The sequence below is a fragment of the Acanthaster planci genome, linkage group LG04 (genome assembly GCF_054643075.1).
Source record: "Acanthaster planci isolate LZ-2023a linkage group LG04, COTS_SCS, whole genome shotgun sequence".
Taxonomy (NCBI): domain Eukaryota; kingdom Metazoa; phylum Echinodermata; class Asteroidea; order Valvatida; family Acanthasteridae; genus Acanthaster; species Acanthaster planci.
In genome coordinates, this window is record NC_141780.1 from 5,404,448 (window position 1) to 5,431,115 (window position 26,668).

At 42.3% G+C, this 26,668-nt stretch overlaps 2 protein-coding genes across 3 annotated transcripts in view; one reads left to right on the forward strand and one right to left on the reverse strand.

The window, feature by feature from the left end:
- LOC110974295 (potassium voltage-gated channel protein Shal-like) overlaps nt 1-26,668 on the forward strand; it is an 85,791-nt gene that overhangs the window by 33,968 nt on the left and 25,155 nt on the right. For both annotated transcript variants that reach the window (XM_022225834.2, XM_022225835.2), the window contains exon 4: nt 15,621-15,710. In XM_022225834.2, coding sequence (XP_022081526.1) covers nt 15,621-15,710 — 90 coding nt within the window. The remainder of the gene's footprint in view (nt 1-15,620; nt 15,711-26,668) is intronic.
- Nucleotides 18,491-26,668, reverse strand: part of fhit (fragile histidine triad diadenosine triphosphatase) — a 64,324-nt gene continuing 56,146 nt past the window's right edge. Inside the window, exon 6 of the mRNA XM_087136309.1 lies at nt 18,491-19,834. Within this exon, the coding sequence (XP_086992435.1) occupies nt 19,787-19,834 (48 nt within the window). The 3' untranslated portion in view covers nt 18,491-19,786. The remainder of the gene's footprint in view (nt 19,835-26,668) is intronic.

Sequence of the window (26,668 nt, forward strand, 5' to 3'; positions counted from 1 at the left end):
TTGATCACCAGGCTTCTTAATCGTCCTCATTTCCCACATTTCCCTGGAGAAATCTCTCCTGCCACTGACTCCTTGTGCAGACAGGCTTCTGAAAATTGTTACAAATTCTATAAATCACAGTGAAAGTCAATTTGATCTATAAATTAATAGCTGCGTTTCATTTTGTGTGGAAGGTTTTTAAGTTTGTTTTTTTTTTTAATCTGTGAAAGAACCAGGATCGATTCTTGTCATTCAGCAGCGTTGGCATTTCTTGCCGTGGCTTGAATCATGTCTGTATTGACCGACATGTTGTCAACACAAGCAAGTTGACAGACCTGCCAACATGCCTGTACTCCTTCCTGAGGTCAGGCATGACCACCCAATAGACTAAAAATTTCAAAGAGCTGAAGTCTCATTTAAATACCTTTTGATCTATTGTGTGGCAATGCCTGACCTCAGGAAGGAGTATGACATGTTGGCGGGTCTGAACTCAGTATCATTTTGTGACACACAACTATTGGACATACGTGTACACATACCGTGTGCAAGCATGACTGGGGATACTCCTAACAACAAAATAATGGCCAAAACCTAAGTTGTTGCCAAAAAACGCTTGTGTTTTTGTAGATAATCTCGCATGTGATAATACATGCACAAATTGCATGATATTTTGTCAAATCACAAGAAAACTTTATTTTTGCTTTAAAAAACTGGAGCAGTAAAATTCAGATGTGGTTTTGAATTTTTGTAGGAGACATGTATATGTACACTGTATTCATTTGTTGTATTTAACAGCTCACACCTGCAAAATAACTTTGAAAAGTAGAGGTACATGTACATGTATGTGTGAATCTCCTTGCTTTGTGATAAAAATAGTTGGAGAGTTTGAACTAAACCCCCCCCCAAAAAATAGAGGTGAATGACGCAGATGAGACTAATGTGCATAGAATTGTGGAAAGTGAATAGAGGCAATATTTTATTGCCCAGCCTGTTTGGAGACTGAACTGATCAAATTGCTGTTTGTTACCTGTCTGTCTTGGGACAGGGCTGCAGACGTGCGGGTTCGTCGTCGTTTCTCAGAAAGATTGCTTTCAGCTCTCATGTTGCAGTCTCCATCCCTTGGAACTTAAGCCCCCCCCCCAAATGAATATATATTTGATGTCTACGTGCAGTATTCATGACTTGATTAAACGGTAACATGTGTGTCAGCCATCATCTGAAATATTGCCGAAATCAGCAGCTGCTGGCGGTGGAGGCTTGGTATCAGTGACCGAGTCATTTAGCTGTCCAGAGCTGGGTTTTTTTGGGGGGGGGGTTTCAGTTCAGCAGCTGTCATTTTTGAAAGCATTGAACTCGCCATCGCTGTCATATACTGCAGTCAGACTAAATTCTCATCGTAAGCCACAAGACGTCATCCCCAACCCAAGCCTTGCCAGCATTTGTCATCTGACGTGTGCTGGAGTATCTCTCTTCACGACTCATGGGTAGAGATTTAGGACCCCCCCCCAAATAAAGCCTGATGTCTATTCGGGATGTCAAATTGTTGGGTAAACCTCTCATTTTGTTGGGATTAAGGGCATTAAGGATATCAGTGTTTCTGGTTAGAGTAAATTTCAAACTGGAAGGTTGACTGGAGGCAGGAGCTAGCATGCTTTGTTCTGTCAAGTGAGAAAAAAAGTCTATGGCTTAGATTCATAGATTGAAGATTTGCCTGTTTAGACACGCCACTTTCTAGCAAGGAGGATTGGCTGTCCCTGTCAGATTGTTCCTGATGGAGTGTAGCCTTTGTGAAAGAGCAGAGAACATGTTAGATACAGAAAAAAAAATTGTCCATGCACCGGTATGAAGTTGAATAAAGCTTATGAAGAAATATGAAATAGCCAATTTGTTTATTTTTTTTTTCCAGCCAAGGACTTAAGACAAAAAATAGAAAATAAAGCGTGACATCTGTCAGACATGTCTAAGAATGGGAACTGATGTCTAGAAATTGCTGCAGTGTGCGAGCATTGCTATCGTTTCTTGTTTTCATTGACATGTATTTGAACACTGTGCACTCCGGGTTCTTTTGCGGAAGGTTTTTGAGTACAAGTACGTGTATGGCTAGTGGTTTTGGTGTCAACAAGTTGGAAGGGTGTTTGTCGAGTTAAAAGGTACTCTCTTGTGTTGTTTTGCTTGATTTGCAACAAGCCTGCAGGTTTCTTTTTTATACCAGGCAAGATATGGGACGGAGGGATACCCCCCTTACCTGTCCAATCCCTATACACACTCTACACTATTGTTACCTAACACATCCCCCCTAGAAGTCTGTAAAGAATTCCTGAGATTCCGATCAAACAATGACCAACACAAAGGCGGGGGGGGGGTTCTCTTCATCCCATATCTTGCTTCAAATGTTCTTTTTTCCTCTTTTTCCATTTCTGTTTTTGTAAATAGCATCAGTGTCTTTCTGCCAAATGACAGAGCCTGAGAGAATTTAAGCAAATTTTTTCTCTTTTTCAAAGAACTGTTGGTTGGAGTTCTTGTATTGAACCTGAGAACAATCCATGGATTTGCAGAGAGAGTTCAATTGATCAAGGTTTGTGGTCATGAATGGGGAGTGTTTGTGTGTGTGAGGACTCATGCGAAGACTCTTTGTGCAGGAGGTGAAGCCAAACACGTAGAGAACATGTACATATACATGTACATGTAGCTTTGTGCACTGAACCAAATTTGGTCATTTTGTTTGACATTACTGCCTTTTCCTGCCCAACTTTTTTGCATGTCCGCCATGTTAAAAAATACTCAAATTTATTCAGAAATTTGGATTTTCTTTCAGGATCCTCTACCCTTGCGATTCAGTGTACATTGCATGGAATCTTGTTGATTTTGCATGGTTAGGGTCAGTTAATTGTATGGTTTACAAATAATTTGCATTGGTCAGACAAACAGAAGCTTTTGTCAGTCTGCCCAACTACTTTCTTAAGTTAATAGCCAAAGTAGGTTGGTTTCTGTGAACGTTCAAGCCATTGTCTGCCCAACCACTTTTTTAAGTTGACAGCCAAAGTACATGTAGGTTGGTTTCTGTGAACGTTCAAGCCATTGGATTTTCCATCAGGAACTCAATTGAGAAGTTCTTCATCTTTGTGAATATGTTCTTGTCCCCAACTTAGGAGTGACTGCTTTTCTCACAGCTTTGATTGTATGCCATTCATTTTTGTACATGTTTTGAACTTGAGTGACTAGAGGTCGGTCTAGCCGTTCCAGTGCAAGGTGTTGTTGAACTTTCTGCAGCAAATGGCAGCCCGAGGGAACAGACCCTGCCGAGTTATTGAAGGTTGCTGTTGCAGGTAGCCTGAAGGGGTCTGATAATTCACCGTGTTTTGACATCTCATCTGTTGTATCGATCGGTGTGTATCATGTGGCGATATTTGGTGAATGGATGTGCGCCCACTGTGGTATACATGTAACAGTGTCTGCGTCGTCGAGTGGGGACAAATTTTCCACTTTGTTTGGCCCACCATCGGTAATAAGCAGACAGATCCGGCTCTGTGTTCTTGCCGGGGCAGGTCTTCACCTCAGTGGGTATCGCATCTACACAGGGAAAATTCATAGGGGTGGGGGGGGACGTGGAAGCAATTATGACATTTTGGATCTTGGTGTGCTCCAATGAAGCCCCAAATTGCTTGCCCTAATTAGAGTGCGTATGTTGCAAATATGGGTTACTTGTGTTCATTCTTTGACACCATGCGCACATTTTCTAATGTGCACCCTTTTTCTTTTTGGGTTCAATGTACATGTAATTGTTGGACATTTTTATAACCTCTGGAAGGTACATGTACAGTGTACATTGTACATCCTATGGATAATCTAATGGAATTCTTTATTTTTTTAAATTAGGAATTCTTTTTTTAATAGTACTTTAACTTTAGCTTACAGGGTTTATTTTGCAAACTTTCAAAATAAAGTGGGAAAAGAAGTGTAATAAAGGGACTTTATACGACATGTACATATAGTTAATCAGCCAAATTGTTTTAATTATGAAATTCAAACCTTTCCAATAATGTCCACTCTCATTCTAATGGACTTCATTCATGAGTCGGCCATATTGATATTGAAAGTGAGGTTAACTCTTCATTTTTGGAACTCAAAAGCATCAGTCAGAAAAGAAAACAAAAATTCTGTCAAATTAGCACTTGTCAAATCTGAAGAATAATTCCATATTTGTGACAAAACATACTTAAGTCTTGTATGCCAACTATGGAAAACAAATTGAAAAAAAAGGAGACTTGGAACATGAATTCTATAATAGTCTGATACCTTCCCATTCAACGATTTATAAAACATATTCGATGAACTAGATGAAAAAATGGCTCCCCCTGGAATAAGGTCCTTTCCATTATCTAACCCAACCCAGTATTATGAGTTCATCAAAGCCGCCAACACTTACCTTTAAATGCATCTTGCTCAATGGAGATCCATCGGAACCAGCGAGGTTTTTCCACCCACATAATGTCCCCTTTTATCAGGATGTCAAACCAAGTGACAGAGTCGAAGAACTGGCTGTGCTCTTTCTAATGCAAATTAGAAACAGCTGAGTAAAACTTGTTTAGCGGCATGATCAAATGATCTCCGTCTACTGTGCAGCGCTTGCACATGTTGAAAGCATGCATAATATAGACTGTGCTCATACTGCTCTCGCGAGCATAGAAATTTGTTTGCACAAAGTTCCATAAAAAGAGGGAGAATGCAAGTTCCGTACCGTGCACATGGCCCGTTGGGGATCCCCAGTCCACATCCCAGACGTGATTGACAGATCGCAACGACCCACTTTCCTTGGGTCTTTAACATTCGACTCAGACCACCATCAACGGATCCTAATGCCCCTTAATGGATCACTTTTAAGAGCTCCCGAGCAGGCAGGCGAGGCATTGCGAAAATAAAAGCGTATTCATGTTTGTGATGGACAGCGTGACCAAAGAGCAGGACTCGCTTCTGAAACACGACCATCTCCCCCCATCCCTCTCTCTCCATCCTTGTCAACATGTGGACTGTGACTGTCTGCTTGCACTGCAGCAGTCCCATGCCCTATGGCTTGTGCTGTATGATTGCATTCATTGTGATACAGGTACTGGTACCAGTAGTCAGTTTGGTACATGTACCCCACAATCACTTATGTAGCCTCAAAGGAAGCCATGTACATGTAAAGTGTACAGGTGTAACTGGTGATGCAACATTCTGCAGCACTTCTCTTAAACACAAGATTTCCTGTGTGCAATTAAATTTGATGGGTACGTGTACATGGATTTGAACCTCATACGCATTTATGCATGACACATGTACATGTACCGCTGTCTTTATCACCCTTTCCCTGACCCCAAAGTCGGGGGGGGGGTTGAATGCATTTCTTGTTCACACTGTAAAGGCACAGGGAATGGGGATGTTCTCTCGTACTTTTCCCTACTGATGCTTCCAGCATTGTTTGAAGTGTTGCTCTGCTGTTGCAAGATGATTACCTCATGGGTACCCCTTGGTCTAGACAATCTCACTGCATCAGTCTTCACCCCCCAGTCTCTGTTCAGCTGCTGTCTACCGAGACGCCTCAAACTGCATGTAGGCCTTTACGAGCAGATATCTCTGGGGTTCAACCATTTCATGTGATGTGCCCTCCGCCCGTCGCAAATTACACGGTGCAATGTGGCCATGCAGTTTTCCTTGCACAGCCGTGGCACTCCCCAATTAAGAAGCAGTTGTTCCAAAAAATAACCAGATATATAAATCAATGTGTAGAATGCAGTCAGCTCGGAAACATGTTGTAAAATGTTGCTCACTGTACGATGCATGGCACTCCAACTCATAATTCTTTCCACTGCGGTTTAATTAATCATGGGGGAAGAAAGCAGCAAGGAAGGCCGGCTGATGCCCGATGGTATGCTCTGTGTGCGGCTCTACCAGACTAACCAGAGTCATCCCTGCTGGAGTTAACAACAAGGGCCTCGTTTGCTCAGAATCTCTTCCAAAATGTGACCGGCATGCCGTCCGGCTTGCCTGCTTTCTTTTCCTCCCTCATTCTCTCAAGTAAGGTGCAGTTCCCTCACCTGTCAGCAGAATTAAGTTCGACATTTTGCAACCTCACTCAGCAGGCGCTGGCATATTTGTAATTTGAAATGCCAGTCATTCTGCAAATTTTGCGCGGAAAGTTAAGGATGAGAGTAAACTGGTCCGAGTTTATATTCAGTTAATAAGTTCAACATTAAGTTTATATTATATTGAAAGCGCAGGTCATATACAAAGGAGCACAGTACCGTAGGCCTACATTGTAATCTTGGATGACAAGTGAGGTGGACACAGTTTAGATTCATTATAACCTGTTGGCTCTGTGTATACATTCATTTACGTACCGGGAACATGTACTTTACGTACATGTACATGTGTAACCATTTCGCATTCATGTATGGTACATGTACATGTGTTTACCCCCCGTACGTGTACATACGTGCATGCTGCGCCTACACTTGTTTTTGCATGGATAGCACCTGAGCACGGTATGTGGATATAGTTTCCATCTGACAGTGTGCAAACCTAATGGTATCCAAAAGTGGGTCTTTGTACAGGTGCTTTGCGCATGGCAGCGGTGGTGTCAATGAAAGTGTTGGCCTACATGTTTTGTATCTTTGTATGGAGAAGTACTCGCACATGTGGCCTGTTACCCTCCAAACTGTGGGGCCACAAAGCACCCTTAGCGGACGGACGACGGACCCCACAGTTCTGGGGGTTTAGAGTGGCCTGTTTGAGCCATGATGTAGAATTTGTCACCACTTCATCCACAGGAAGGGGGGATATTGTGTGCAAATGCTTCAGATAGTATAAATCATGATTAATGCAGTTCTGTGGAAACACCATGAGTCACTGAGGTGTAAATTAATAAGCAGTGTGTTGTTTCCACCCCCCCCCCCCCGAATGAACATCCATGGGACATTATTGACAGTAGCCTGGGGGTGAACTGGTGCCGGTAACGATTCTGGTTAAATGTGTACATAGGTTCATGTACATACATGTGTGTACCAGTAACCTACAGTGGTGATGTTTTTAAAAACCAACAGTGATGCACGTACATGTACATATGTACAGGACACTTCCCATAGAAAGTGCTGATATCATGCATTAAAAAAGATATGGAAGAAAAAATTAGTCTTGTAATACAAGTGTACCCGTTTTCATCCTTAAGATGGATCAGCACGTGCAAACTTTGAACACTGTGCAAAATCTTTAATTGCCATAGGTGCTTTCTCTGTACTGACTCGTTTGAGTCACTGAGTTTGCGCCGAGATCCTTTCAGAGTGTATGAAAATTAGAGAATGCATCAAACATGTGCATATTCTTGTTTGTCAAGTGCTAAGTATGCCTCCGTCAGCTGTCTGACATGTCCGAATTTACTTGCAATAGCTACATGTACACATGTGAGGCCTGCAAGAAAGGCTTTTGGCTACAAATACCGGCAGGTCTCATAGATATGTGTGTCATTGGTAGTCTAAGCCAATTAATTTGACAAAGCTGTGCATGTGATGTATCCCATATATGCCAATGCTGCTTTGCACAACTTCCTGGCATTTTTTTGGACCCATCAGTCGTCACATGAATATGATGCTGCGTGAAGATGTGGACGAGCGCATTTGCAGATACGACAAGCGCTTCTTTGAATTGGTGTGGGTGTATATTAGTTGTGCCAGTGGTAATGTTCAAGCACATGTGACATGAATACACCGGAGCTTCTCAGGCTCCTCGCTGCTAGGTACAAAAGGTCCACTTGGCACGTCATTGAGGTTATTTGCCACAGTTTTTCAGGGAGTGTGACTCTGAACTCCCGGTGCCCTCGTCGTGCAAGTCATGAACATTTGTGTCATCATTGGTGCACGCCCCTTCAGTTGTTGCGCGGCTTTGAGGATTTCTTTTCTCCATCTTTCTTCAGCTTGACCACAGTTAAGACTTGTTTGGACCTGCGTTGATGACCTGCATGGAGGGACAAGACCAGCTGATGTTCTGTTTTGGGTATTTTTAATAGTCAAGAAGCAGTTTCCCTTTCCTTGTCTTGTGGGAGAAAGAAGCGAAGGGAGGACTGTAGATTTTTCAGTCTCTTCAGAGAAATCTGAAACGAACTTTTGTAGGAGCAATATTGATCGCTGTATACTCGTACATGTATGTAGTGCTCAAGTACATGTAGGCATACATGCACATGTATTCCCGTTGACAAATCCTTGATGTTGGCTCCGAGACGTCTCTCCCTTAAGAAGATGAGCTGTTGACCCTCGCTCATTACACCGCCATCAGCGGACGACGAGAAAGATGAAACGCAGGCGCCTGCCAGATCCGTGTTTGTTGTATTTGTCCCTAAGGTCTGTGTCCCCCCCCCACCCTGATGTATTAAAAATGTGTCGTCAACCTTCGAGGTAAACTTCTTAATTTTTTTCTCCTTAACCATCGATTAGCATAAGGTATGGTATTTGTCACTGCTGTTTGAGTTGACCTCTACGGTTTGCCTTGGATGATGTGTACATGTACATGTACACATCACGTCCTACACTTTGCCGTTTTTGATTATGATAAATTGTCGTGGGTTTGGCTTTCATTGCAGCTCCTGCACTCATTTTGAAAATCAAGTTTCAACAGAAATGGAAATTTTACACTGACAAGCCATTAAATCTTTACATGTAAAGGTTGTTTTCGGTAAGTTAGACGTCATGTACATGTAGTGTACTCCACACAGCTCTACACAGAAATTTCCCGAATGACATGCAATTTTTGTTTACAAGTCTGAATCCAAATCTTGTGTGAAAAACTGTGGTGAAGACTTATATTGGACCTCTGGTTCAGTAAGAAATTTTGTGGAATGTCCCAGAGTAAGTTTTTGACTACACGTTACATTTTTCACTCTTCAGACAAGTTTCAAAGAAGTAAATGTATCAATTTCATTGTTAATGGGAAGGATAATACATGTAAGTGTGGTGTTTAGTGATAGTCTTTGAAACACTGGAAATGGTGTTGAAACAGTAGATGTAGTAGATGGAATGGTGTAACCATTCATGAGTGTCTCAGTGTGTTAGATGAATTGATGGCACCCTGGCTCATGAATTCATGTGAATTCATGTGTTCATGTGAATTTCGTACCATTAATTTTCATCTGAATGTGTACATGTACAAATTTCTGGGGTCTCCAAAGTTGATGTTGATGGTACAGTGATGGAAGGTCAGTGTTGAGTTTAGAGGTGTGTGTAGGCATATGTAGGGTCCGCATTTGCATAAATTCACCCTTCCAATGAACTTGCACGATCCACACTGTCTAGAAGCACTCCTTCACAGGGGAAGGAAAGACAAGCTGGTGGGACAACATTTCATTTTTTTCCCCTTGGCGCATGCACGGTAACAGCACATTTCAACAAAAAATTGGTTGCGCGTGCCAAGCACACCAGTGAAAAGAAAAGCGAGAGTAAAAGATGGACCAGTAAGAATGCTTGCCTGTCTGAATCCCTCTGATTGTTGTTATAGAACCCAGTCCGTGCTGGCAAAAACCTACTGCTGGATCTGTTGTGTGTGGTAAGAGCACTTGGCTGTCTGAATCCCACTGATTGTCATTAGAACCCAGTCCGTGCTGGCAGAAACCTACTGCTGGATCTGTTGTGTGTGGTAAGAGCTCTCGGCTGTCTGAATCCCACTGATTGTCTTAGAACCCAGTCCGTGCTGGCAAAAACCTACTGCTGGATCTGTTGTGTGTGGTAAGAGCTCTCGGCTGTCTGAATCCCACTGATTGTCATTAGAACCCAGTCCGTGCTGGCAGAAACCTACTGCTAGATCTGTTGTGTGTGGTAAGAGCACTTGGCTGTCTGAATCCCACTGATTGTCATTAGAACCCAGTCCGTGCTGGCAGAAACCTACTGCTGGATCTGTTGTTTCTGGTAAGAGCACTTGGCTGTCTGAATCCCACTGATTGTCTTAGAACCCAGTCCGTGCTGGCAAAAACCCACTGCTGGATCTGTTGTGTGTGGTAAGAGCACTTGGCTGTCTGAATCCCACTGATTGTCTTAGAACCCAGTCCGTGCTGGCAGAAACCTACTGCTGGATCTGTTGTGTGTGGTAAGAGCACTTGGCTGTCTGAATCCCACTGATTGTCTTAGAACCCAGTCCGTGCTGGCAAAAACCCACTGCTGGATCTGTTGTGTGTAGTAAGAGCTCTCGGCTGTCTGAATCCCACTGATTGTCATTAGAACCCAGTCTGTGCTGGCAAAAACCTACTGCTGGATCTGTTGTTTCTGGTAAGAGCACTCAGCTGTCTGAATCCCACTGATTGTCATTAGAACCCAGTTCGTGCTGGCAAAAACCTACTGCTGGATCTGTTGTTTCTGGTAAGAGCGCTCGGCTGTCTGAATCCCACTGATTGTTGTTAGAACCTAGTCTGTGCTGGCAAAAACCTACTGCTGGATCTGTTGTGTGTGGTATTTGACGCCGTCAATGCTGCAACACCCTAAACTCTTTCCTTTCAAGTTGTCATAGGTGACACTGGCTGGGGACATGTGAGACCTCCACCTGGTGCCCCTGCTAGGTACGTTGTTCATACTCTCTCTCCCATGGTAGGAACTCCGTGTCAAGGACGGTGACAGTGCGCAGCGTCAGGATTTTGCAGCCAGAGAGAGTGTGAACACACTTGATTAGAGTATGTTTTTGAAATGGCTCTTAGCATATGCAATAAAGTATCTGAATAGTTCTTTTCATTTTGGCATGCCTGCGCTCATCAAGTACAGTACCTCGCCCACTCACGATGTTGACCGAATCAATTATGTATATTCTAATAAATACATCCTTGTCAGTGCATTTTTACCGGGCACCCTCGGAGCAAGAGCTATTGATGACAGCACACCGGGCACAAGGCCATTTATTTATTTTCCTATCAGGAGGCAGGGCGCATGTTTCCTAGAGAGCAAGACTTTGCTCGATTTTGATCGCCAATGAGGTTGTACTTTGCCAAACGCACATCTGTAAACCTGTCACTGAAGTTTTGACAGCGTTTGAAGTCATTACACAGTGGCGGGGCAGGGGAGGGGAGGGGGAAGCAGAGGAATCTGTACCCTTGCACTTCTTACCAGCCTAGCTGGCTGCCCAGTAGTCCTACATACCGGTATGTCCATCGAATATGTAAAGTAATGAAGCCGCAAAGCTTCTAGCGAGCACCACCGCCGTGAAGCCACAGTGCCACACTGTGCGGCTTCAGATTACAGATGCATAATTCGAGTGAAGGGAGACCAGACAGTCTGACTACACTGTGTACGGCTTCTCACACCAGAATTGTACCGAAGGCCCGTGCAAGGTCTTGTGCTTCTATGTTCAGTATTTCTTTTTTGCTGTTTTTGCAACTGATGGAAATTTACACATAGGGCATCTTCTGAAATCTCATCAGATTTCCATTTACAGTAAGAGTAGAAGCCTGCAAATTTCTGCTCACTTCCACACTATTTGATACCAATCCCAGAGAATATTAATACACACCCACTGTAAAACAATCAATTTAAAGTGTAACTTGTCAGTGAACCCTCATGTAAACTACAGAATTTGAGTTAATTCCCAGCTCCTTGTCTTCTTCTCTATTTCTGAAGTACATTTCAGATGACTCAGAGTTTCTGAAGCTGCTCTTTTTCCCTGTGCATGTAAATGCAAAAACTTTTGTACCAAGTGATGTGACAACCTGAAGTGTACAAAGGCGTTTTCACACTACAGCCTCTCAGCCCGGGCTGAACTCCACCCTGGGTGAGCGCCATCAGCCCATGGCCGCCCTGGGTTGAAAATTGAATATATCAACCCTGCGTTCAACCCAGCATTGTTTCACACTTGTTTTGTGTGAATTGAGCTTATCAGGGTGAGTTCAACCCAGAAATGGGCACAAACAATTTTCAACCCGGGTTGAACTCAACCCTGGGCGAATCCATGACTGCCCTGGGTTGAAAATTAGATTTTTCAACCCCACGTTCAACCCGGTGTTGTTTCACACTTGTTTCGTGCAAACTGAGCTTATCAGGGTAAGTTCAACCCCAGAAATGAGCACAAAAAATTTTAAACCAGGTTGAAAATTCTCAACCCTGGTCTGGAGCAATCTCGGGGTTGACGCAGGGTCGGCGCGGAGTTAAAAACTTTCAAGTGTGAATCGTCACCAGTTTTCAACCCTGCATCAACCCCGAGATTTGTCTAGTTTGAAAAGGCCTTTAATGTACATGCAATTTCAGTCCTTTCTGAAGAGCTTGAATTGACTTCTTTCCGATTTGGTCACTTTCGCACTCTACAAGAGGAATTTGTTCAGTGGTTAACATTCCAAGAGAGTGACAAAAATTTGCTCCGACTGTTGATTTCATCATCCCTAAGGTCCTTTTCAAACAGTCTACACCACGGTCCAATACTGCCGTTTCAACAGGCCAAGATGCTCTTCGTCACTGTGTTTCGTGGCTGTTGCTCGTGACAAGTTTCTCTCAACAATTCTCCCCGTTCTGTTTTCAGTCCCTCTTTTTTTTTTTTGTAGACTGTGCAGATTTGCCAATAGGGAGAACCCGAGTATTGAGCGATCTGTTCAAATGTCGCAGGGATGTGCTCGGTTCCTTTTTTTTTAGGATGATGCGTTTGGGTAATGTTCCACTTTCGCGAGGCTGAACGGCCTCGGCCAAACGGGGGCTTGTAATAAGCAGTGTCTGTGAGTTGCATTTCAACAAGGCAGTATTAATGGAGGGGATACAGGGATAAATTGCCCCTTACCAGAGCAGCAGTTAGTGTGTGTCTTTGGCAGTCTTATCCATCGATAGTGACGCCAATGCGCCTTGTGATTGCGTGAAGGCCTCGTCATTATGTGTATTCGGCAGATTTGGTCCCCCCCCCAAAAAAATTTTTCTTCCATCCATTTTGTTTTGATTTTAGACTTAATATTTGGAAATGCATCCATCAACCAATGGCAGCACTCTCTGTAATGTACATTACCTGTACATTTGTTTGTACAGTATACAGACAGTATGGACTGTGTACTGCAGGTACATGGACACACACACACATGTGTACGGGCACACTCCATCTCGATTGATTCATGAATGCTTAATAGTCATCCAATGCAGGCCACTTTCTGTAACCAGGATTTCTTGCCTTATTTTCAACCGTGGGGCCAGAGATGGGGGAATTGCACATGCTTACAGTCAATGCTGCTTATAGTACATTGTCGTTGAGCATAGTTGATTTTTGGGGGAGGGGTTTGGTTTTGCTTTTGTTTTTTTTTCTGGTTATAAAAGTCACAGTCTGTCAGCTGCTCATCTGCTGTGCCAGTTTTTATTTTGTTTTTCCATCTTTCCATCTACTACATTCCATGCCTGAATATCCAGGTCAGCTGAAGTAGGCCCTACTAATGAAATGAGTTGGTGCGCTGCAATATAGAAAGAAAAAAAAAATGAAGGGAGATAGGCTGTTTTTGCCACTGTACATGTACAAGCGCCATGTGGAATAGTGGTCATGTTTACCCAAACTGAATATTTCATGCACAGAAGAAGCATAGGCATTCCATCATTAATAACGTGTATGAAATGAGCGGTAGATGGCCCGGGCGATGTCGATGCCTGTTTTAAGTTATTATTGAGGCAATCAAGCCATCACTTCGTGTAGAGAAATGGGAGGAAAATCATGCAGGTAGTAAGACCTGAAATTGTCAGAGTGATGATGAGCACCGCCGGCGCAAACGACCAGCTCAAACACTTAAAAACCCAGTCAAGTTGAATCGTAAGCTTGGCGTTGTTCCAAAATGGATGGCAGTGTGCGTTCTTATCACATCAAACAAAACGAGTGGGTTTTTTTTCACAATTTCTTAATTTTTATTAATTTTTGAATATTTACTATTTTCATCCAATTGCTTTATGAGACATGATTTGAAGTCGAACCCAATTGAAACTTTCAATATGAAGTAGATGTTCAAAGAGCATCTATCCCTCGCAGTGACATGACAGCATTATCCTTATTCGCTTTTGTAAGCTTTCACATGATTGTGCAAATTTTATAGGCTCTGTGCATGTGTTTACCCTACATATTTTATAGCACACGCCTGCATGGCAAGTGCTTTTTTTTTTCAGAAAATTGAAGAAAAGCCCTATTTTCTCTTCTTAAAGTTAAAAAGACATGAACACCAGCCAAGTTATCATTTGTTCTGTACAAGATGGAAATTTTAAAAGAGAGTGTGTAGAATGTTTGCATGGCTGCCAGCTTGCAGGCCAGTGCTTTTGGTCTACAGGGTATGCGCAAAGGAGGTTTCCCTGTTGAACAAAACAACTGTCCTTCAAGATGGCTACCACGCAAAGCCTGTGTTACTCACGTGAACATGTCATGTACTGTACATGTATGTACCGTACTGTATATGTACATGTACACCTGTGTGACAGGGCACCACAGTGCCCTGTCCATTGGACTTACTCGTACAAATCCTGTAAAACTTGGAAAATTGTGGCAGTTACTTAGTTTGTTGTCATCAGAAAAAGTCCAGTTTATCATTGTGGAAATTGTGTTGGATCTGGTATCGTCATTGTGCAGACACGTGTGGCTGCTCAGCCCATCCTGCATCAGTGGTGAATTAAAGGAAGACTGCCCTGATGTGATCCAGTCTCCTTTGCAGCGGCATATCTTCCTGTTGGAGCTGGTGTACGAAACCAATGGTGTGTCACGGATTTCGAAAGGGGGGGCAGTTTTTTGTCCCTGGGGAAAAAAGCCCCAATTTTTTGTGTATATGTGTGAAAGGTTAATACCAATTGTGAACAAAGATCTCAAAATTTGACAATTGTTGATTGGGTTGAACTGTATACATGTAGCTTCCTTTTACCGTCCCCTTTGCCCCAGACTTCAAGATCATAAAAACTATCGAGCTTGAATTCATGCATTCACGTTCAGTCTCCTCTGAGATACATGTATTTCTTTGTATCTGTGCCACCATATTATGATATTTGTCACGGAAGTTGGTCTTTAAAGGGGCAGTGATATAATATGTACTTTTTCCATATTTGCACATGACACTGGAATATTTTAAGAGGCGATTTCAATTGATGCTGGTGTATTTCAAGTCCAGCTGGTCAGCTTACTTCAAAGGTCTCTCCGTTTGCCAAGCAACCTCAAAGCCTATTTCTTTGCCACACCTACATGTACATGTGTATTGTACCAATACTTCAGGGGGGGGATATTTTAAATATTTTGTTCTTTACCTGTCAAGAAAGATGAAATGCCTTGTGTTTTGCCATCAATTGTGTTTTACCAACAATTATTTGGTAGTGAATACATCAACTTTTTGTTTGTTTGTCTGTGATTTGTCAAGGATGACCATATATGCATCACCAAACGGTCACTTCCACCTCATTTATGAAGTGGCTTATTATGTTCAAGTTTTTGTAATTTACACTTACACACCTGCAGTTTTCTGACCGCCAAAAAACCTGCACAAGCGCAAAACCTTCGCAAGCAGCCAGCTGTAGGAGGAATTCAACGACCTCTAGAACATTCATGGTTTAAAGCAGACCACTGTGCCTACCCGTATTTACCCAACAAATCTTTGTGACATTGTTCTGGTGTGATAACTTCAACCCCATTTTCAAAATTCTCTCCATCTTGTCTCTTTCCAGAGTGGTTGCAGTCTGGAAGACCTGACCAGCAAGTACAGTGCCTACGAGTCTCAGCATCACCACTTGCTTAGCTGTCTGGAGAAGACCACGGTAAGTCTCTTGGCTGGTTACACTTGCTCAACTTCCACATCAAATATGACGGCATGCCAGGATTTTTTAGGGCATTTTTGTGGGAAAAGAACGAGTGACGCATTGATAATATGCTTCTGCAAAACCATTTTGTATGTGAAGCACCACGATATGCTGCTCTGTGCTCAGTGCTTAAGTTGTCGTACACTGCGAGTCATGTCACATGTCACTTACCAGTTTAACATCCCGAAAGTGAAACTTTCCTAGAGTTTGTTAAAAAACTTCACAGGCTCACTTGGGAGGACTTGATTGAACCCATGACTGTCTGTTGACTTGCTTTGGCAGCTTACCTGGCCAGAGAGTTTGTGGGGGTCAGGTGGCTGGTACATCTGATGAAGTGCATGTACATGTAGCTACATGCAGGTTACTGCAATCGGTGGTTCTAATTGGACTTTTTACATCAGCCCCAGACAATACCGTACTGTCATTGCTGAAACCAACCTTTTCCCCCAATATTCATATAGCAATGTACGTATTGAAGGATACACAAGTATGTACATGTACATGAGGTAGTTGACTTCCGTTTACATGTACGTGATGATGCCCTGGCTCTGTATAATTACTAATTACAAGATATCGTTGTCGCATTTACATGTGCCGTGACCATTATTAGACCATTGTGTTTTCTGCGACATGCACTCGTAAGCAGTGCCTTGGAGTTTCATCACTCTTCGTAATTTTCTGCACAAAACAAGGGAAGTTCATTTGCTTTGGTAAAAGAATGGTCAGATGTTTATTTGAAACTTTGCGTCGTCTTCGTCCGAGGAAGATCCCCAGGACCTTTTCAGTGGTTTGCATGAATATTTAATGTCACGTGATAGTTCTGGATATTTTTTTTCGGTAATGTATTTTCAATCAACCCAGGCAGGGGAAACAAGGAAAAAGAAATTTTCTTTGAGTGATCGTCAGTTTGTTATAACAAAGGCACGCATGCAAAATACACACGTGCACTGGTATAATATACTAGTACAGGTGTACACGTACATGTACCTACATGTACATTGTACATCTCCATTGCTAATTTGAATTCTAGAGAACTGTACTCAGAAGGTCTCTCAGATGTTCCTGACATTCATGAATCATGCATACTATGTGAATTGTATTGATGCTTACTTTAATGGATGTAAGTTGTGTGCGCTTTAGAGAGCTGTTTAGGAGGAGATGAGGATAGGCCAAAAAAAAAGTTTGGCTTCCCATTACATGCCTTCCCATTTTTTTTTAGGTCGATTTCTTTGTGCTGGTTAAATAGTATGAATGGGGATGAAATCTACCAAAAATTGCCCCCAAAAGTGATAAAAACTTGCCTTAATCTATGTAAATATTCCTACAGTTGACAATTCTTAAAAATTATGGACAATTTACTCCACTATGCACAACACCAGTCAGTCACTGGCCAGTAATGCCCGTGTATCGTGTGGAAAGCATCTGTGATGTATCCAAATGGGTGGGCAGTAAACCTTGTGCCGTGGCAGAAAATTTTACCGAAGCACGCTTGCTTCAAGAATGAGCAAAACAACCTCATATTTAACTCCTGAACATAGAGGTTACACACACAGACCACAGACTAAGTTCTGTGCATTTATAACTTGCAGAAATCTTCTTGCAACGTCGATGTCTTTTCGACGTGCAGCTGTAGGGTTGTGTGCATGTTCGCCCGGAGTAGTGTAACGACACCAGTAATATAGACTGGTTGCCACATTTCCATCCTGCATTCTTTGAATGGGTGTAGCACAGCGCCGCGGGAACCAGCGCAGCATTGCTTTAGTGCATTGAGCTTTGCGCACGTGTTTTCACCACTGCGGCAGCGAAACGTGAAGAGAACTCATGAAAGTAACAGACGTTTCTTTTCAAAAGTTGCAAATATACATGTAAGCTGGAAAACATAAAAACGTTTTAACATGAAAAAAGTTGTTCAGAGGTGTTTGTAAAGAAAGAGGACAGGATTTATTGAAAACATTGTTTAAATTTTAAAATAGTTTTTAAAATTTATTTTTATAACTTGCTGATAAAAATTGTGGGGTTGCGCCGAAAAAATTGGGTCGATCAGGAAACCGGAAACAGAAGTACCAGTATTTGGGGGAGGGGGGCCTTTGTGGTTTGGGCCCAGTTTTGAAACATGAAGTTACTCATCATCAAGCCTTCACAGTTTACCTTTGAGTGCGAGATGTAAAGTTTTGTGTCTGGGTGTTCATACCGTATTTTCCATTGGAATGAGTTAAAGTGCTTCTTTTTTTCTCTGGAAAACTTCAGGGGAGCATTGTGAAGGGGACACGCAGAGTTCCATCTGTTTGTTGCCATTGTCAGTAAATGGCAAATGCATGCATACATACCGTACCTACATACATCTACAGGCATGTATTTGCAGAATTTGACTAGCGGCTTGAGCATTGGAGGAGACAAAAATCTTTAAGACTACATTACAAGTGATTGCAGAAACTGCGCGTTTAGCTAAATCTTTGGATAGTGTTTGAAATTTGCCAGCTGGAACCCTGAACAACTTAGCTAGAACCAAGGACAGAGGATGCATATGTAGCCTTAAGCACTGAAGATGCGACCCTTTGAAGATGACACATGAACAAACCTTTACTCGAGAAATATGCCAACCCCCCCCCTGAAACACATGAACAAGATGCTGTGGAAACAACGAAGCGTCATCTTCAGAAATAAACTGGGGGAAACAATGAAAACAAAACCGGAGGCGCCCGGCAGATAATGGGAAAATATTGAAACGTCAGTGAGCCTGGTACCGGATGCATTCTCCCGGCATTCAATAATACGGAGTACCTCACGGTGCTGGTCTAATTTCCACCAAGGAGTCATTTTCGCCTGAGGTTGAATTTGATGGAGCATTGAAAATTGACTAGAACATCCAGTCTGCAGAGAATTATCCGTCCCCTTGGCTTAGAAATTAATGTGCAGTATGTGGGTTTCTCCTTGTTTGTGTTTTGAGATTTTATTTTTTTGGGGAGGGCGAGTGGTTCAAGTAAAATTACCCAATTCAAAATTTACATATGCACAAAGGCTTTACCTCCATGCCATTCTGGTGTGTTTGGTTTGTCAGTGGAGAGGAGCTGGGTAAATGGGGGAGAATATGATCTTACATGTATACATGTGCATGTAGGTTAGGATCTGTGTTTATTACCGGTATTCATGACTTGAGTGCACTTTACAATATAATGTTCAGTAACATCCTGGATAGAACTTTACTTGTAGGCCTAATTCAATTTGTGGGCCTTTGGGGTTTTTTTGAAGCAAGTGTTTTGACAAATATAAGATTTTTTTTTTATTTCTAAAACTTTGCAGAGAACTGTGCAAGTACATGTACCGGGTACATGTACATGTATGTACTTTTTAATGGACTTTTTTTCTGTGGCCACCTTGACAGATTTAGGACAAGGGCACAGTACTTACAATGTACGTCAAGCTCCTTTGATAGCAAAATGGCCTCTTTTACATGTATGTCTTCAATTGCAAACCATATCGCGTCATCACTTAAAGTCCAGCCGGAAGATAACGATTGTACCCTACAAGTCACAAGATCCACCTGGTGAATAGTCACGTTTATTGAGTAAACACGGTGAGGCCCAATCGCCTGTCCCGTTTTGGCTTTCCCTTGAATACTCATGCACAGTTTGGTTGTAGGGCGTAAAGCTGTGCACGTACTTACAGTCACCTCGTTATACAGAAATGTCCAAGTTCTAGATCTGGAAATTAATGACACCATACACCGCAGAAATGTATTGATGAATCCTTACAAATGTGTGCTCTTGAGGTGGAAGATTTTATACGGCTTGAAAGTACAGTGTAAATTCCCCTCCTCGAGTGGAGATTGTCAGGTTTGAAAGATCCCAGGCCACACACATCAGCTGAAGTCTCTGCATCTGTGATTCTCAGGAATGTGCGACTCCATTTGGTATGCCCGCAGTCTCGTTGTTGGGGGGGGAGGGTGGGAGGAGGAGGGGTGTATGTTCCCGTGCCGATGCTGATTTCGCACCCAACCAACACCTTCCCTTGGAGAACGAGTTGTTTTTCATGTTTCATCTGTCGTATTGCCAGAGTTGGACTTGTTGAGTGGCAGTCAGCTCCTTTCAATTAAAAACAAAGCTTGGTTTAACTTATTACGTGATATGTGTATCATGAATACAGTTTTATCTGAACATTTTCTCTCAATGGTCAGGATTTTTCCCGTTTTCATGATTTTTGTCATGATTTTCCTGATTTCAGGATTTTTCAAGCAATCTGTTTTAACATCTGGCAAATCCTGAGTATACCTTTATGGTGTGTTAAACATTTGATATCAAACACAAGAAATAGGTACATGTATATTAAGGGATGTCTTTAAGCAAGGCCCTCCCCTCCTGACATAAAAAGCCGGATATGCCACTGGTGGATACCTTTCGTCAGTCTTTTGTGGGGCCATGATCAAACCCTTTGGTGATTATTTCGCGGATATTTCATTTTCTTCCAATCTTACCTCCGAGTGTTAGGCCCAATTGATTTTTGAAATTTGGGGTTTTTTAAAAACTGCTGCATCCCTCTTTCTTTAGTATTTACAGTAAGTGAATAGTTTTCAACCTGAATTTGAGAGTCGAAAGAGGAGGAGTTCTAAAATGATTCACAGTTGGCCAACAAGTTCATGGTTTTTTCTCTTGATCGTTTCGTTGTTTCCTTTTTGACTATGATTATTTTCACATGGAAGTTTAATAAATAGAAATTAAAATAGAGTAAGCATTCTGTTTTGAGATTGCCAAAAGGGTGTTTTCATTGCTAAAGCATTTTTTCAGTGCCTTTCAAAAGTTGGCTGTTCTTTGTGTTTGCCCCACATTATTTTTACCAGGTTTTGTGCATGGAAGGTTTGAAAAGATGTGGGCCGTTGTTACAGATTTGCATGCCTACATGCACCAGTACGCGGATCTGAAATTTTGTATTATGCCCCATTGATTACTCTGGTACTAGTTAAACTGTCTTTGTTTATTTGTTTAAGTCTTAAAGATAGAACATGCAAAGGGAAAAACGTGAGCAATGAACTGGTGTTTCCCTGTAACATTTGTTGACCTTTCAGTCCTCTGCCTGCTTGATGGGCCGTGTCCCTGCCATCGATTCCTACCCCCAATTGATTCAATTAGTCCAAATGGACCGGACATATTTTAATCCCCTTTCACTCTGTGATTTCCCAAGATGCTTCCAGTTTGGTTTGGTTTCTTGACAGTGAGGGAAGAAAAACTGATCTTTACACCTGTATTTTTGCGGGCATTTTTGGTGGGGATGGAATGGCTGCGGTTTCATTTGTTTTGTTTTAGAACTTGAGTGATTTATTTTCTGTTGCTAAACTCCATCTGCCCACCCCAAATCTTTTATGGGTCACAGATGTACACATCCCACTGAAAAAGACACAGATAATCCCCCTGTGAGGTCAGTTTACAAATACTCAAGTTGTTCCCCCCCCCAAAAAAAAATCATATTATAGCATGTGCCTTAGACCTCAAGGTGTCCGGCAGAAGGAAGGAGCATTTTCACTTTGATGGGAACGTTTGGCCAGGGACTGTAGCCAATGCTAAGGTGGGATTATCACTTGTCCCCTCCTCTGCGCCGTAGCTTTAATTTTCCTAGGGTGCCGTGCAGCTACGGGTACGCCAGGGTATTATTCCATTTCTCGCCCACCATCTCGGGGAACGCAAAAAAAATTTTGTTTCTCTCTCTCTCTCAATTCTGGACAAAATTTTGATCTTGTGAACGTTTTTTCTTGTGTGGGGAAGCTGTCCCCAACAGAGGCAGGGAAAAGTCATGCTTACACGCACCTCATGTATTCTTCCATCGCATTTACCGTTCAAGACAAGTACGTGTAGTACCAAAGGAGCAGTGAATGAATTCACAGATTTGGCATGTTTTGCATGTACACATACTGTACATTTCCTCTTTAACAAAAGCAGCAACAGTTTTATCCCAGTAGAACATGGGCATCACGGGGAGGGCAAGGGGTATCCCCCCCAAAAAAAAAGAATGAAAAATGAAATAAGGGGGAAAGCAAACGAATGAAGCAAACAAACGAGAAACCTCTTAGGTGATAAAGGTTTTCCCCTCCTCCTGGAAATTCCCCTTTGGAAAATAGTGGGCTCTCTCATCCCTCGTTCCTGGAAAAAAAATTCTGGCAATTCCCATGCCGTAGAACCGTCCTCCATAAGTGTTATTTTGATGGTGCTGTTGTGCTACCCAAGTATGTGTTTTCTCCCATCGACAAGATACATTTGGATAGCATCTGTTTGGTGTGCAGTCAGCTATAATTCTTAAGCCATATTGTTGGTGACTGTACATGGATGTTTTTAGCTACACTTCATATACTCCTTTACCGTTCAGTTTCCATAGAAACCGACGGGCAAATACTTGTTGCTTGTCGCCAGTGCATGAATAATGCAGGGCTTATCCTCTTCACAGTGTTTTCCCTGTATCTGTCTCTCTGATTTTTTTTTTTTCCAAAGGATATATGTTAACAGTTGAATCGAGTACAATTGATCCTGAATAGTGAGAGATCCATTGGGATTGTCATAGTGGGCTTGATTGGGCTGCCATAATGACGAATGATGCCAAAATTCTGCTGTCATTCTAGCAATCTTCTCTGTTAGCATCCAGAACGGTTCTATTTTGTATGTTTTCTCCTTCGATTAGAGGTACCAGGCCTAAATATTTGCTATTTTATTGAAAAGATGGTCTCAGAGATGGTTTCTGATGGACGCATGCCTTTCAGCAGACAGAATAAAGTTGGTTCACGTTAGTGTATTGCATGGTTTCGATGCACCCCATCTCACACTGATGCCTCTAAAATATGTGCATTTTTGTAAGGGCACTGAGCAAGCTGTTGATTTGGTTAGCAGCATTCTGTTATAAATGTGCACATGGTTATGCAGACAGTTCCAAAGGTCTCTTTGAATTCACACAGTAACCAGACCTTTTTTTTTTTTTTGTTTTTGTCTCTCATCCACATGATATACATCACTTTGCATAAAAGGTTTAAGGACTCTCTTGTGCAAGGAGTCAAAATATTAAGATTTATAAATTATAATAATGATAATAATAACAGTTTTTATATAGTACCTTTAATTAACTTAGATCAAGGCGCTTTCCATTATTATTACCCCAGCTCAGTGGGCCCATGAAACATTCCAAATACCATCTCAGCTCCCTGGGGAGTATACAGCTCGATGCTGCCATTTCGGCACAAAGCAGCTAAATCAACCACACAGGGCACCCAATTACTCCTGGGTGGAGAGAAGCCATGAGTGATGGAGTGCCCTGCCCAAGGGCACATGCACCATGACCCCCCCGGGCTGGATTCGGACCCGCAACCTGCGACTTTACCCACCAGCTACGAATCTGATGCTCTTAGCTACAAGGCCGCGGCATTCTACCTCTAAATTTTGCCGTAGACGTACAGCTGAACATATTTGTACATGTATTCGCATAAGGTAAACCATGTCACATATGTTCTTTCAGAGACACTGTTGTCATCAAGGGAATCAGGAATATCTTTCATGCAATTAACTTCAGAGACTTTGAATTTTCCAGTGGAAAACTCCAGTCGGGCTTACAAAAGTACACACCAAGGAGCATGCATGGCATGTACACATGTACATGTACTTAGGGTGTACATCTGTGTTAGTGTGTACACACATTATCGGTATTTTGCTCCATGGTACATTTACTCCATGTTGTGCTTCCATATGGGATCATAAAATGGTGAAAGTACAAGTGTGGTGCAATATGACACATCCAGGTTACCGCACAACAAAATGACAATTGATCACCTAATCTTTTTGGAACTTTCCCAGGTCAGTTTTTGGTTTATTTCTGTCTCGAATAATAGAGTTTGTTATAAATCGATACAAGCCATGTTAAAAAGCTAAGAAAAGAGGGGAAAATTGTCTTATGGTGGTTCTAATCAAGCCTAATTGAAAAATGAATAATGCATATTGCCCAGAACCTAATGAGACAGAAACACGCTGCAGCGTTTGATGAGCCCATGACTCATGGGAGCCGGCCACCCAGTTTGACGTCATTATCACCGTGGCAACCACCTCGGAATATTAAGTTTCCTCTTGTCTGTTGGCTGTCTTGCAGCATCGGCTGCCTACCTTTTTAAAAATTCTTTCTTTCAGTCTCTCTCCCTCGGTTTTTTTTTGCCCCCTGCCTGCCCCTGTTCATCCCATTGATCTTTTGCTAAAGTCATCAAAATGTATTCTAATTCCAACCATATTTTTGCCCGGGACGGCAGAACGGATTCTTGCTCCCGCTCGGGTACTTTCCATTGCAGTTTTGCAGATATGCACACGCTGGTGGCCCTGGTCTGCTGAATTAACGATTTTCAAAAGCTTACCATATGGTGGACACGTGTGCCTGGGTGGAGGTGACGTACCGAATGTGCATTTGATTTAAACACAATCAGGGAACGCTGCAGCAACTCAGGTTGTACTTGTTGCCAGGGTCTTGTTGGAGACGTACATGTAGCTGTTTTTTATGTCCCCCCCCCATCCTGAGGTTTAGGTTTTTAGTTGCAATGCTGATTCTCTGAAGAACAGTATACAGGCCAGTGTCACGCCCAGTATTTCTGGCCCTGGTTCTTGGGCTGTAAAACGGCAAATATGATGAGAAAAACTGATGATCTGAATGATAATCTTGCCAGTTCCAAATGTCAAATGTTGGATTGTGTTTAAGGTTTATCAATTTGCAATGAAACCAGATCTCCAGGCACAGCAGAGTGATCAAGTATCACCAACTCCGGCAGCCAGAATATTAAAGTTAACAACAACAAAAAATTCTCTTGTCAAAGCTGGAGAACCAACATATGTAGCCAGCAGAATTTCCTCAGGGAGAGTACGTACATGTATATGCCACTCAACTTTCATTTTATAATAAAGATTATTCCTCAAAAGGATCTTGTCTGATCCCCACATGGTCTCAGAACATGAAAAACGGGCAAATTAAACGCATTCAAACATTTTGTGCCTTGCGTTCGGAGCACGTACGCATGCTAAATGTCAACCCCAGTCTCACCGAAACAACACGTCGGACATATCAAATAGAAGTTGTTTATCGAGTATGTGGTGATTGTCTAATCTGAATCACAGATTCCCTGCCTGCCCCTTAATTGAATACACTTTTAGCGGTTTCTTCAGTTCACCTATATTTTCTTTCCTTTCGTGGGCCCTTTTGTCAAAAGGGAACGACAGAAAAAAGTACAGGTTGCTATCCCAGTGTCACTTAATCCCATCAGTTTAGACTAATATTTGTCGATACAGTTTATAGGATTTTGCTATTTGCCAAAGTCAGCTTGTCAAAAAAGCCATCTTGAAATGACTTTCATGTTCATGTATCTACACACGTACTGGTACGTATCTCTCATTTCACGTATTTTACACCCAAAGGGAAAATGGACATACATTATGCAGCCAGTAGTTCTAAGAAGTCCTAGCAATTTCTCCTCCTGCATTCGTCCATGTCTGCTTGATTCCCTCTTTGCTTGTTTGTCCCTGTCTGCTTGTCATTTTGCCTTTGAGAAAGATTCTGCTCGGATTGAAACGTCAGGCTCTCCATATTTTGTGATTTGTAAGTTATAGCAGTATTAATGAACCATAGTCTCCTGGGTGCGTCCATATAATCTACCAGTGCCTGGGTGTCAAATGACTTATGGACTGTCCGCCGTGCACATAAGTGCATGGTTGTTTCCATGTGGTTATCATCACATTCGTATGCGTGTGTGAATTGCACTTTCAGAGACATAAACATTCATTGCCGTGAGGTCCATGTAGGCCTACAATGTATACGTGCAGACTTTTTTTTAGTACCGTCAAGAATTCCTTCCAGACAAGCATGAACATTATGGCCTTATTCACCCACACCGTTATCCCCCTCCTCCTATTTTCATTGTCGTCGCCGAGGTCCAAAATATATATCTGCACATAGCATTATAAAGTAGACCTGATACTTTGTTTTAATGTTTTAAGCATTGTCGATCCCACAACCCCAGGCTGGGTAGAACTGTGTACACGTGTATGATGCTGATACATGGCATCTTCTGTGCTTTATGCCAAGTAGCGCTAGCAGAATGGAGCAGTTTGGTGAAGATGCACATGGGACTCATTTCTTGAATGGATGTTGACCATGGGAGGCGCTGTGGTGTGTGTGTGTGCTAGGTTAGAGACACGTTTGTATCATGCAGATGCATTGGCTCTGTGTCACATGGGACGGTGCATGCGCCTATCTTACGGCCGTAACCCCAGCACAACCAATCCACTGCAAAGATTCAGTATACTTCAAGATTTGTGAACTTGCATCTTTTCACCCTTTGTTCTTTGCTGCATCGCACCAGAAGCTTTTATGCTATTCACTGTTTCATCTCATGCCATTCCATGTCATCAGATTGATAAATTGTCATACTTCGTCATCAGCAAAAGGTCGTGACACCCACCGCCAACATGCTCTTAATGACATGGTTGAAAAGTGCTTGCTTTAAGGTGGACTAAATTGGTCAAAAGAGCAGTCTTCAGAGGCTGATGAATGGAGATGTAAGGTGTGATTTTGCCTGTCTGCAGGCTTTAATGGAATTGGACTGTACAGGGGCTTTTACATGTACCATTCAGTACATGTATGTATTCGAGTCGTTCAATTTTTTCATGTTCAGACCCGTGATCTTGACCGTGAATTGATGACTGGGTTGTTTTTTGCTTCTGTGATCTCTGGATCTGGGAAGTTTTCAATGCATAATTCATGAAGCATTAACATAACTTACCGGTTCCTTTGCGTGAGTCATATTGGTGTACCGAAACCACATTTCGTATAACACATTAAAGAGCAACCTGGAAAGACTGGTGCCCACTGAGAACAGCCTAGTCGCTACTGAACTTACTGCACAGACACTAGATGTACAT